The sequence below is a fragment of the Lathyrus oleraceus genome, chromosome 4 (genome assembly GCF_024323335.1).
Source record: "Lathyrus oleraceus cultivar Zhongwan6 chromosome 4, CAAS_Psat_ZW6_1.0, whole genome shotgun sequence".
In the NCBI taxonomy this organism is placed as follows: Eukaryota; Viridiplantae; Streptophyta; class Magnoliopsida; order Fabales; family Fabaceae; genus Lathyrus; species Lathyrus oleraceus.
Window position 1 is genome coordinate 446,036,228 of NC_066582.1, and position 12,048 is coordinate 446,048,275.

At 36.2% G+C, this 12,048-nt stretch overlaps 2 protein-coding genes across 2 annotated transcripts in view; one reads left to right on the plus strand and one right to left on the minus strand.

Annotated features, from left to right (window-relative positions):
• Positions 1-221: 221 nt before the first annotated feature.
• Positions 222-1,839, plus strand: LOC127076003 (uncharacterized). Its single transcript, XM_051017554.1, has 5 exons — positions 222-641; positions 830-984; positions 1,160-1,226; positions 1,323-1,374; positions 1,463-1,839. The coding sequence occupies exons 1-5, from the start codon at positions 293-295 to the stop codon at positions 1,584-1,586; spliced, it is 747 nt and encodes a 248-aa protein (XP_050873511.1). The 5' UTR covers positions 222-292; the 3' UTR covers positions 1,587-1,839.
• Positions 1,840-2,489: 650 nt separating this feature from the next.
• Positions 2,490-12,048, minus strand: part of LOC127076002 (uncharacterized) — a 33,958-nt gene continuing 24,399 nt past the window's right edge. The window contains exons 7-9 of the mRNA XM_051017552.1: positions 10,756-11,454; positions 2,969-3,787; positions 2,490-2,826 (exon numbers count right to left, since the gene is read on the minus strand). Coding sequence (XP_050873509.1) covers positions 2,758-2,826; positions 2,969-3,787; positions 10,756-11,454 — 1,587 coding nt within the window. The 3' untranslated portion in view covers positions 2,490-2,757. The remainder of the gene's footprint in view (positions 2,827-2,968; positions 3,788-10,755; positions 11,455-12,048) is intronic.

The window sequence follows — 12,048 nt, forward strand, 5'->3', positions numbered from 1 at the left end:
TCTTTTTTTTTAAAATATAAATAATTAAATAAAACTATTATATATTATTTATTTATTATTTGTTTAATAAATAGGACAAAGATAGGTGAAATATTAGAGTTTATTGGAGGGACAAATATTATGAAATAATAGATGGTATAATTTTTCTTTTTTCTTAAATGATCTTTAAAAATATCTCTATTGTTTATTTGTGGCTATCATTAATCAGAAACTCAGATATTTAAATAAACAAGGCAAGTTAGTTAGATTCTGACAGCATTCTAACGTTTGTTCTCTTGTATTGTCTACTTTCATGGCAATGGCTGCTTTTGCTATTGCTTCCATCACCTCAATCAACACTACTCACAATCACCACACTTCTTTAATCTTTCAACCAAAACAACACCATCATCAAAATAAAACCAGAATCCATAGATTTCGATGCAACGGAACAAACCAAAATCAAGAGTCTCAACCACAGAACAACGCTTTTCTTAAGGTAGCATGGTATAGTTCTGAGCTTCTAGGCATTGCTGCTTCTGTTTTCCGTTCTTCATCTGATGAAGAAAAAGCTTCTCCTCAGAGACTTCTTGAAACCGTTGATCGTGTCTCTGTTGTGGACACAATCAAACAAGACTTCCAAAGGTCTTATTTTGTCACAGGTTTGATCATGCTTATTTTCTTATCTTATGTGGGTCAAATTCAGTCACAATTTTTTCCATTGATGTCCCTGCGTAGCTATCAACTGAGATGGTTTAACACGGCAAATTCTTTTAAAGATATGCTAGTTGATAGTTTGAGTATAATAAGATGATTCACATGGTTGATATATTCTTCCTAACCCTCTCAGGAGATCTCACATTGAATGCATATGAAGAGGACTGTGAATTCGCAGACCCTGCAGGATCTTTCAAAGGACTTCGGCGGTTCAAAAGAAACTGCACTAATTTTGGATCCCTTTTGGAGAAATCAAATATGAATCTTATGAAATGGGAAGATTTTGAGGTGAGGATAGCCTTTAACACTTCTCTATATCTTTCTCTAATAGAGTTTTGCAACTTTGGTTTTAATAACTGTAGTCGCGATTAGAGTTGTGATTACCCTGCAACGCTTGATGTACATACAATTTAGAATAAATGCTACTTATGCTAAACATCCGACTATATACATCCGATTCTAGGATAAAGGAATCGGTCACTGGCGATTCAGCTGTGTCTTGTCCTTTCCTTGGAGGCCTATTCTTTCTGGTAAATTTCAGGCCCTATACTTGAATGAGTTATCAATGAACAAAATAAAATTGATTTACTACACCTACTTTTTAACCATGTTAATATATGTTGCAGCAACTGGATACACAGAATACTATTTTGATGCACAATCAGGAAAAGTATGCAGGTGAGAAAATGTTCAATTGTGGTGACTAATGCACAGTTAATTAGTGTCATCATTTTGGAAATCGTCTAAGTTCATGAAAAATTTTCAGGCATGTGGAGCATTGGAATGTTCCGAAAATGGCATTGTTTAAGCAAATTTTGAGGCCTAGTAGGGGATTTGGCTTAAAAGATTATGTGACTAAGTGGTTGAAAATTGTTCAGGTGAATCAGTAAATTACAACGATTTTGTGACAATGTCGAACATTACATTATACACACCTAACTCTGATGTTGGTGTGAACTAGTTTAAGAAGTGTGTGGTAGGAGCTTATGAATAGTAGGAACATCTTGTATATGTTGTAATATGGTATACCAGATTAGATAGGTCTGCAATGTAGTTTTGTTAACAGAAAAAGAAATAATGTTTGTTACTTTAAAATAGAGCTTTTTTTGGGAGCATGAAGTAAAGTTTGTTTAAATTTTGATAGATTGTTCTGTACATTTTTTTTCCTTTACATTTGTTGGTTCATTAGTAATGTCTTTTAGTATTATGGTTTACAAATACATTTTAAACTTTGTTTGGATAAAGAGTTTATAGCACAAGTATTTGCTATGATAAACAATTATGTATAAGCTATTTTAATTATGTATATGGCGAAACAATGGTCGAAGCGGTGGCAGCAGAGTTAGCGGACAGAGACGAAGCACTCCGACAGCTGAAAAGACATTTACAACGAGCACATGAACAAATGAAGCGTTATGTAGACAAAGAAACAGAAAGATTATTATGCCTTTGAAGTGGGAGAATGCTTATTCCTGAAGTTGAGACCTCATCAACATCAAACTGTGGCAAGAAAGATTAATCAAAATCTATCTCCAAGATACTTTGGAGTTTGGACACTTTCCAATACTTGAAAGAGTGGGTGTTGTATCTTATAAACGCAATTTCCAGATTCTGCTTGTGTGCATGTTGTTTCTCATATCTCCCAGTTGAAGTGTGCCATAGGGAATTATAGTGTTGAGCCTATATTACTGAAAGGGCTAGAAATGGAGCCTGAGGAGTTGGAAGAACCTGAAGAGATGATAGCTTCATGTGAAATTGAATTAAAACTTGAAATAAATGGACAAAATTAAGAGTAAACAAACAAAACAGATATTTCATATGTTTAACAGTACATATATAAAACAATACCATCCCTGATATAGTTCTCCTTTGTTCTTCATGTATGCCAATAACTCACATAATCACACACATTGTTACATTAATATATGAGCAATCAAAAAATTGCAACTTACACTACAGAAGCATACTTATTTTTCTTAAACACAAAACAGAAACACTGGAATATATCCAAATATATTAATAAAGTAAAATAGTATGACCACTAGACAACTTCCTTCCTCTTCATAAACTGTCTTTACCATCAACCTCATTTTCCTGTTCTTTTACTACAACATCTGAGCTGGGCTTCACCTAGTCAAATTATAACAAGAATGTAATTTTTGCAAACTATAATAATCAGAATAGATCGACTTGATTACCCACATGGTAAAAGAAGGTATTCAATACATTAAAGTTTCTATTTTTAAAAAAGAAAAAAGAAAGTTAAAAATACCTGTGTTAGAAACTCCTTCTGTATAGTAGAGTTGAGATCAATGTCCAATAGGACAGCATCAGACATATCCTGAAACTTAACTCCTGACAACTTGTCTGCATTAACGGTACCTGGACAGAAAGTTTCCATCTTGTGGCAGTTGATTACAAACACTTGCTCCAAGGATGGAAAACACACCGTAAAATTCCCAGAATAAAAGCATTTGAGTTCTTGTAAATCTTTAAGATACAAAGCCTGGAGCTCCTTAAATACTATTTTTTCATCTTTATCTGATGCATCACCCTCATGAGACACTATCTCTTGTATTGATTCACAACAAATTATCTCCATCGTTTTGAGTCGAACCAAACTTTTGGCTGTTGAGGGTGTGAACAAATTTACCAATCCACGGCAGTCAGACACATATAAACGCATCAGATTGGAGAAGCATATAGTGGATGCTGCTATGTTCCTTAAACGAAAGCATCTAGCTATTTCCAATGTTTCTAGATTCTTGATTAAGGGTTCAACCCAAGAGTGCTCTAACCCAATGGAAACAAGCTCTGTAAGTAACTCCAATGTTAATACTTTCAGATGGGATAGGAATTCTGTATAGACCACATCAGGTCCTTGAAAGCAGAAAATCTCCTTGAGGGAACTCAACGACACCGCAAGCTTCTCTATATTGGGCACCTGTTGTAAGAATGTATATGGAAATACACCTGATTCAACATTAAAGCAGGCCAACTGAAGAACTTTTAATTTGTGCAAGCGGTTTCTTCGCGAAATAGTCTTCAATTCTTTCTCACCCAGTGACAAACACTGCAGGTTGGGTGTAAGCTACAAAGAGAAACCAATAATCCATCAAAAGAAGGTTGGGGCAGTTATAGATCCAGCAATTGTACAGATAATAAAGCTTTCAAGATAAAAGATGCTCGATATATAATTATTGATAGATTCATTATTTCAAGAAAATATGCGCAAACAAGTTAGCTTGATAGAAAAAAGCCTAAGATTTTTAAAAGAAAATGATGTTCTAGGCTATTAAAATGGTGGAAGGTTGGAGTGGAAATCATTAAATTCTGAGTGGTTCCTGTGAAGAAGATATGATCATGTAAAATCGGTTTAGATGATAAAGGCCTTTTTTATAAAGATTTAAGCACCATTGATATTCTTAGAATGTATGGGTTGGATCTAACTCATCCCTATAAAACCAGCTTGTAAGGTGAGGATTGTCCCCACTTATAAACACAATACAGGACATATCTCTAAGCAATGTGGGACTAAATTCACCCCTTCAAATCCAACAAACGAAGGTGTTGGAGGCTGCAAATGAAGGCAAGCCAAATGCCACAATTTAGGCTACTAAGGGAAGACCGGAATGAAGGTGGAAATTCTAACACACACCCTCACGCTTGGACCTCAATGAGGCTGAAGCATGGACAATGCGGGAAGCCCAACAACAATTGATCTAAAATAGGTTCTAATACCATCTTAGAATGTATGGGTTGGGCCTAACTCATCCTTACAAAACCGGCTTGTAAGGTGAGGATTTCCCCCACTTAAAAACACAAACACCGGCCATATTTCTAAGCAATGTGGGACTAAATCCACCCCTTCAAACCCAACATAAAGAAGGTGTTGGAAGCTGCAATGAAGACAAGGCAAATACCGTAATTTAAGCAACTAAAGGTGGACAGCAATGAAGGTGGAAATTCCAACAGATATGTATATACGATATAGTACAATGGCGTGCAAGAATACATTATTATTAATAGTCTAGTTAGTATACTATTTGACTTTATGTAGATATGTAAAATACATACAGAAGTTAATAGTTAGCACTTAACAGGCACAGATCCCAGCAAGAGAATGACATAAGTCAAATTTTTGCAGTTCTTTTGTCTATTAATGTATAAGGTGGATGCCATCGTGATTGTCATATCAAACATCGATAAAGTAATAAGAAACTATTAATGATGTTCTTAAAATTTGGGCTTGAGGACTAACTTAACTCAACAATCTGACTTGTAAGGTGAGTACTATCCAAACTTCATATCTCCTAGTTGATGGAAAACTCTCAACACACCCTCCCATTCTTATCCCATTCTTATGATTGGAAATCTGCAGTGTAGCCTAATCGGGTGGAATAACAGGGGTCTCAACCCACAGCTCATTCCCAAGAGGACTAGAAATCTGAAGTGTGGCCTAATACAGGTCAAATAATAGATATATTGGTTCAATAGCATATCTAAGATAAGCTTTGATGCCATCATTAGCCAGCCGCTTTTTTTTTGTCAACTTTGTCTATCCCACAACTTTCTTCGCCATTTGGTGTATGACTTGAATTTTGAATCATTGACATTCATATATAATATATGGGCTTATATTTATATCACTTGTTTTTATTTTAAAATGTGGCATTTTTATTGAACATTGACAGAGATAATTTTTCTTATTATTGATTAGAGCAGCCTGTGCTCTTAAATAGAATACAATATATTTAGGAAAGGAAATTCCTAATAAATACTTATCATTTCCCTCAATCAATTCTATAAGTAAGGACCAATAATTTCTATAAATACATACACAGCTAATCAAATCCTATTTATGGGATTTTAATCCTATTTAACTATAGAATATATCACTAATTAACACATGTACAGCTCGTTCTGACACTCCCCCTCAAGTTGGAGAGTGGATATTACTCATTCCCAACTTGCCGATAATAGATTGCAATGTAGAACCACTTAATCCTTTTGTAAGAACATCTGCCAGCTGATTTCCAGTTGATACAAATGGTATACATATTGTCCCACTATCCAATTTTTCCTTGATGAAATGTCTGTCTACTTCGACATGCTTCGTTCTATCATGTTGCACTGGATTATGTGCAATGTTTATTGCTGACTTGTTGTCACAATATAGTTTCATGGGTCCATTCCATTCAATCTTTAGGTCTTGTAGAATTATTTTCAGCCATAGGAGTTCACAAATACCTAAAGCCATAGCCCGAAATTCTGCTTCTGCACTTGACCTCGCAACAACGTTTTGTTTTTTGCTCCTCCAAGTCACCAAGTTTCCTCCAAGAAAAGTACAATATCCGGATGTGGATCTTCTGTCATCTACTGATCCAGCATAATCAGCATCTGTATAGGCTTCCAAAGTAATTCCTTGACCCTTTGTAAATAGAATTCCTTTTCCAGGAGTGCCCTTCAAGTATTGCAAAATTCGGTAAACAGCTCTAAGATGACTTTCTTTGGGATTATGCATGAATTGACTCACCACTCCCACTGCATAAGCTATGTCTGGCCTAGTGTGAGATAAATAGATTAACTTTCCAACCAACTTTTGATAGGATTCTCTGTCCACAGTTGCATCTTCAACAAATTCACTAAGTCTGTGATTTTGTTCAATTGGAGTTTCTACTGGTTTGCATCCCAATTTACCAGTTTCAGATAATAAATCCAGCACATACTTCTGTTGAGAGATGAAAATACCGTGACGAGAGTGTGCCACTTCAAGGCCCAAAAAATATTTTAATCTGCCCAACTCTTTTACTTCAAACTCTTTTAGCAAACACACTTTTAGGCTATCCATTTCTGCTTGATGATTTCCTGTTACAATTATATCATCCACATAAACAATTAGTGCAGTAACTCCCCCTAAGGCTGAATGCTTAGTAAACAAAGTGTGATCTCCCTGACTTTGTTTATATCCCATATCTTTCATCACAGTGGTAAACCTGCCAAACCAGGCCCTAGGGGACTGTTTCAGTCCATAAAGGGCCTTCCTTAGCTTACAAACTTTGTCTTTCTCAAAGTTAAACCCAGGTGGGACCTCCATGTAAATTTCCTCTTCAAGGTTGCCATGTAGGAAAGCATTCTTGACATCGAATTGCTGCAAATTCCATCCATAGTTAGCTGCTAGAGATAACAAAATTCTGACAGTGCTCATTTTTGCGACAGGAGAGAAAGTCTCATGATAGTCAATCCCATATGTTTGTGTGTACCCCTTAGCTACTAGTCTTGCTTTATACCTTTCTAGTGTTCCATCGGACTTGTATTTAAGGGTGAATACCCATTTACAGCCAACAAGTTTTTTGTCATTAGGAAGCTCTACTAACTTCCAAGTTCCATTTTTCTCAAGTGCATCCATTTCAACTTTCATAGCTTCTCTCCACTCTTTGCTATCTAGTGCTTCGGTAACATTTTTTGGGATAGCGGTAGTGTTTAAATGAGCAAGAAAACTTCTATGATTGTTGGACAAATTATCATAGGATATAAAGTGAGACATTGGATACCTTGGCCTTTTTGTACATGCTCTAACATCCTTCCTTATTGCAATTGGAAGATCTCTAGCATCCATGGATATATTCTGCTCCTCTAAATCAGTCCCAACAACTTCAGTTTCAGGGGGCACAATTTGCTCCTCTAAAACAGTCTCATTGATTACAGTTTCAAGAATTGGGTCAGATTCTGGGACTTGCACAGGTTGGATAATAGGTGCTGCCCTTCTTGTGTAAACTTGTAGTGGACGAGTAGCATTAGAAGTCTGTAATGAAGTGGTTATAGGACTTGACTCGGGAGTCTTGGGCATAAAAGAAAGGTCTTTGAACAAATCATCCTTATCTTCGATGCATTCCTTCTCCCCCTGAAGATAAGGTTTGGAAAAAAAGGATTCGGTTTCGACAAAAGTGACATCAATAGACACAAAATTCTTTTTTGTTGTAGGTTGATAACACTTGTAACCTTTTTGGGTAGGCGAGTAACCAAGAAATATGCATTTAATAGCTCGGGGATCAAGTTTTCCTCGATGTGGAGAATGAACATGGACAAATGACACACACCCAAAGATCCTAGGAACTAGGTGGTTTGAAGTTTTGAAATTTGGGTAGAATTTGGAGAGGAGCTGAATGGGGCTGTTATTCTGAAGAATTTGAGAGGGTAAGCGATTAATCAAGTAGGCTGCAGTAAGAGCAGCCTCCCTCCAATATTGTTTTGGAACATTTGTGTGGAATAAAGATGCTCGGGTAACATTGAGAATATGCCCAATTTTTCTTTCAGCCATCCCATTTTGTTGTGGGGTGTGGACACATGATGATTCATGAATAATACCATGTTCAGTGAAAAAGGAAGACAATGTTTGATTAAAATAATCTTTGGCATTGTCAGAACGAAACCGTTTAATGGTAGTCTCAAATTGGGTTTTTATCATTTGGAAAAACAATTTAAATATTTGAGTGACTTCACTTTTTTGTTTTAAGAGATACATCCATGACACTCTAGTACAATCATCAATAAAAATGACAAACCAACGGGCCCCCGATATATTTGGGATATTGGATGGCCCCCAAACATCACTATGGATTAAGGAAAAAGGAGTAGACATTCTTTTATTATTATTAGGAAAGCTGACACGTTTGTGTTTAGCAAGTTCACAATCATCACAGTGAAAATTTTCTAAGTTTATACCTTGAAACAAGGTGGGAAACATATTTTTGAGAGTGCTAAATGAAGGATGACCCAACCGGAAGTGACGCAACCAGATTTCTTTATTGAGGGAAGGAATAGATTCTGACAACAAAGACAGTGGAAGTTGACTCTTAATGCTACTTGTCTCACGCGCTTCCATAAGAAGGTAGAGCCCATTGTCCTCTCTAGCAAGTCCAATCATCTTCCCCGTTTCCTGATCCTGAAATTTGCAAAGTGTAGGAGTGAATGTTACCAAGCATTGTAAATCTGTTGTAAGTTTGTGAATAGATAACAGTTTGGCAGATAATTTGGGCACATGCAAGACATCTCTCAACATTAAATTTTGACTTAGTGGAATATCTCCCTTTCCTGCAACAGTAATAAAAGTGCCATCTGCAGTGACAATCTTTTTATTACTTGGACACGGTGTGTAAGAGATAAACTCTGTAGAGGAATGGGTCATGTGATTCGTAGCCCCAGAATCAACAATCCATGTCCCTTTTCCTGTAGATTGTAAAACACTAAGAGCATAGGGATGAGAACTACCTGATAATGCCATGGAAGAACTACCTGTGTTTGTGGGTTTGACTAAAGAGTCTAGTAGTTCCCTTAGTCTTGTAATTTCTTCTGAATTGAAATCAGCAGTAGGTTTGGAATGACTTTCCTTGACAACACTTGATTGGACCAAGTGGACATGTGCTGGTCCTCCTCGTTGAATGCCTTTGGTGTTCCAATTTCGGTTCTGATTTGGCGGTTTTCCATGAAGTTTCCAGCATCTGTCTTCGGTGTGCCTTGGCTTCTTGCAGAAGGTACACCATAGAGAATCCTTGTTATCCCCTCTTTCAATCTCCATTTTGGGAGCTCCTCCGGTTTGCCCGTTCTTCCATTGGTCAATGTTCTTCTCTCGACTTTGTGCTACTAAGGCTGAACTTTCAGTTGATTGAGGCTCCATCATCACTCCTCTTCGTGATTCTTCTGTTCGAAAGGCAGCCATGGTTTCATTTAGTGAGGGTAACTCTTTTCCGAGTACTTGAATCCTTATTGGATCAAACTCATTGTTCAGACCGGTTAAGAACTTATAGATTCTATCCTTCTCCTTATAATTTTTTAGTAAAGTAGCATCTGCAGTGCATTTTGCTTCAAAATGTTCATAGTGATCCAGCTCCAACCATAGATTTTGTAGAGTTTGGGCATACTCACTAATGGACTGATCTCCTTGCTTGGTAGTTGCAATCTTCATCTTAATTTCGTAAATTTGTGCAGCATCACCAACCTTGGAATAGTTTTCTTTACAGCTGTCCCACACCTCTTTGGCAGTCTTCATGAATATGCATGCGTCACTAATCTCAGGCACCATGGAATTCCATAGCCATGATATTACAACAGCATCTTCTTCATCCCATGCAGCAAATTTCCCGTCTGTAGCTTCTGGAGTATCCTTTCCAGTAAGATGATTCAATTTGCCCTTCCCCTTTAAAAAGGTTTGGACAAAATGAGACCATTTGAGGTAGTTTTTACCATTGAGACGAAGGCTAGGTTGAACATTTTTCAGCTCAACAGAGCCGGTGTTTGGGGCAGGGGTATTAACTGGTTCAGACATTCTGAATTTTGTTGGGAAAAACGGCAAGATAGACCGTAAAATAAAATCGGCAATGCAGGCCGCACAGCGGAAACAATGGCAATGCAGGCCACAATTTTTAACAGGCTCCTATGGATTTTGGAGCTCTGATGCCATGACAGAGATAATTTTTCTTATTATTGATTAGAGCAGCCTGTGCTCTTAAATAGAATACAATATATTTAGGAAAGGAAATTCCTAATAAATACTTATCATTTCCCTCAATCAATTCTATAAGTAAGGACCAATAATTTCTATAAATACATACACAGCTAATCAAATCCTATTTATGGGATTTTAATCCTATTTAACTATAGAATATATCACTAATTAACACATGTACAGCTCGTTCTGACAAACATGTATCTTACAATTCATAGTAAAACTTGATTCACAATTCAAAAATAGGTTTTTGATTCACAATTGGACACTTGATTTTATAACCATGCTTATATACCCTACCTAGTCATATATCTAATCAATGTGGGACTCTCAACTGATGTCATTACCATTCACATAAAAACTATCGGAAAGATTCAAAGTCACACATTGGTTAGACATAGATCATCTAAAGAGTTTATAGAGTGACACCCCTCACCTTACAAGCCGGTTTTGTAAGGATGAGTTGGGCCAAACACTAATAATAACAAGGAAATTAAGTTCAGTTTGCAGGAACCTGAAATCCTGCAGCAAGGAGAGTTGTAAAGCAACAATACCTTTTCAATACTGATTACTTCATCTTCAGAACGTGACTCTTGATAAGTTGGTATCTTCAACATGTCAAAATGCAGTGAGCAGTAAAAACACTTGATCCTTGGCAATTCTAGTAATGTCAATGAGATCATACAAGGGAATGAAAGCTCCAAATTTGTTCCTTTGGGGTCTGCATTATTCTCTGCAACAATAATAATCAGCTCTTCACAATGTTTCACATGTAGTTCTTCAAGTTTCACAAGATCTTTGGCTACTGAGGCTGGAAACAAACTTGCAAGGCTTTTACACTCGTCAACATATACTATTTTTAGAAGTTCTATTGTTAGAATTCCACAAGGATCTTCATTCCAAACACTCTCCAGATTTGGCAACTGCTCTAAAGTCAATATCTTCAGGGAAAAAGGGAGGGGGACCAGGGCTGGTCCATTCATTGTCATTTTTCTGTCTTCTGTTGTACATTTCACATCAAATATGGTTTTCACAAAACTGCAATTTCGAACTGCCAACTTTTCCATTTTTGTTAAGAAAGGAAGTAAATTGAATGGTAGTACTTCGGATAAAAATTGACACCCGGCCACAATCAATTCCTCCAAATTGTTGAAGCACGTATGAGGGACTGGCAGTGAACCATGCCATATATCCTGTAGTATTGGCTGATCATAGAGATTCACAACAGTTCCTTTTGGTGCATAGTCGGAAATCTGCACATGCAAAAGAGTAGAAAATTTAATTACTATTTACCAAGGTCAATAAGAATTGAGATGTTGAATTGTAATTTTATTTCATTTTTCTTACATTTAAAGTTGTTCAAAAGGTTACATTTTAAATCTGACTTTTCATAAGGTTGTAATTACACCAATTTTAGGGGATTTGAATTATTGATCATAACAAATTAACACATGCAGTTTAAAGATAACTTTGCTTTATTGAAATAGTTCAGAATTATTTTCATCACATTCTTAGCTTTAGTAACTCACTTAATAGCATCTTAATTAGGACTTTTATTTCAAGTGATTAGAATGCTTGATTTTAGTGCTTGAATTAAACCTACTCAGCTATTAAAAAGAATAAGGGTACAAAACTTGAAGTTTGATTGACTGTTGTTTTAATTCATCAATATATTTGTTCAAAATACCTATTATACAATTGCATTATGAAGATATTTGTTCTTTTTCAACCAATGATGCAGAAAACTTCTTCAGGACAATCTTTAAGTGAATTTCTTCTCAAAATTATATAAAACTAATAGTCTAATACTGCTTGAATATGACAATCTCAAAGATTATGGGACTTTG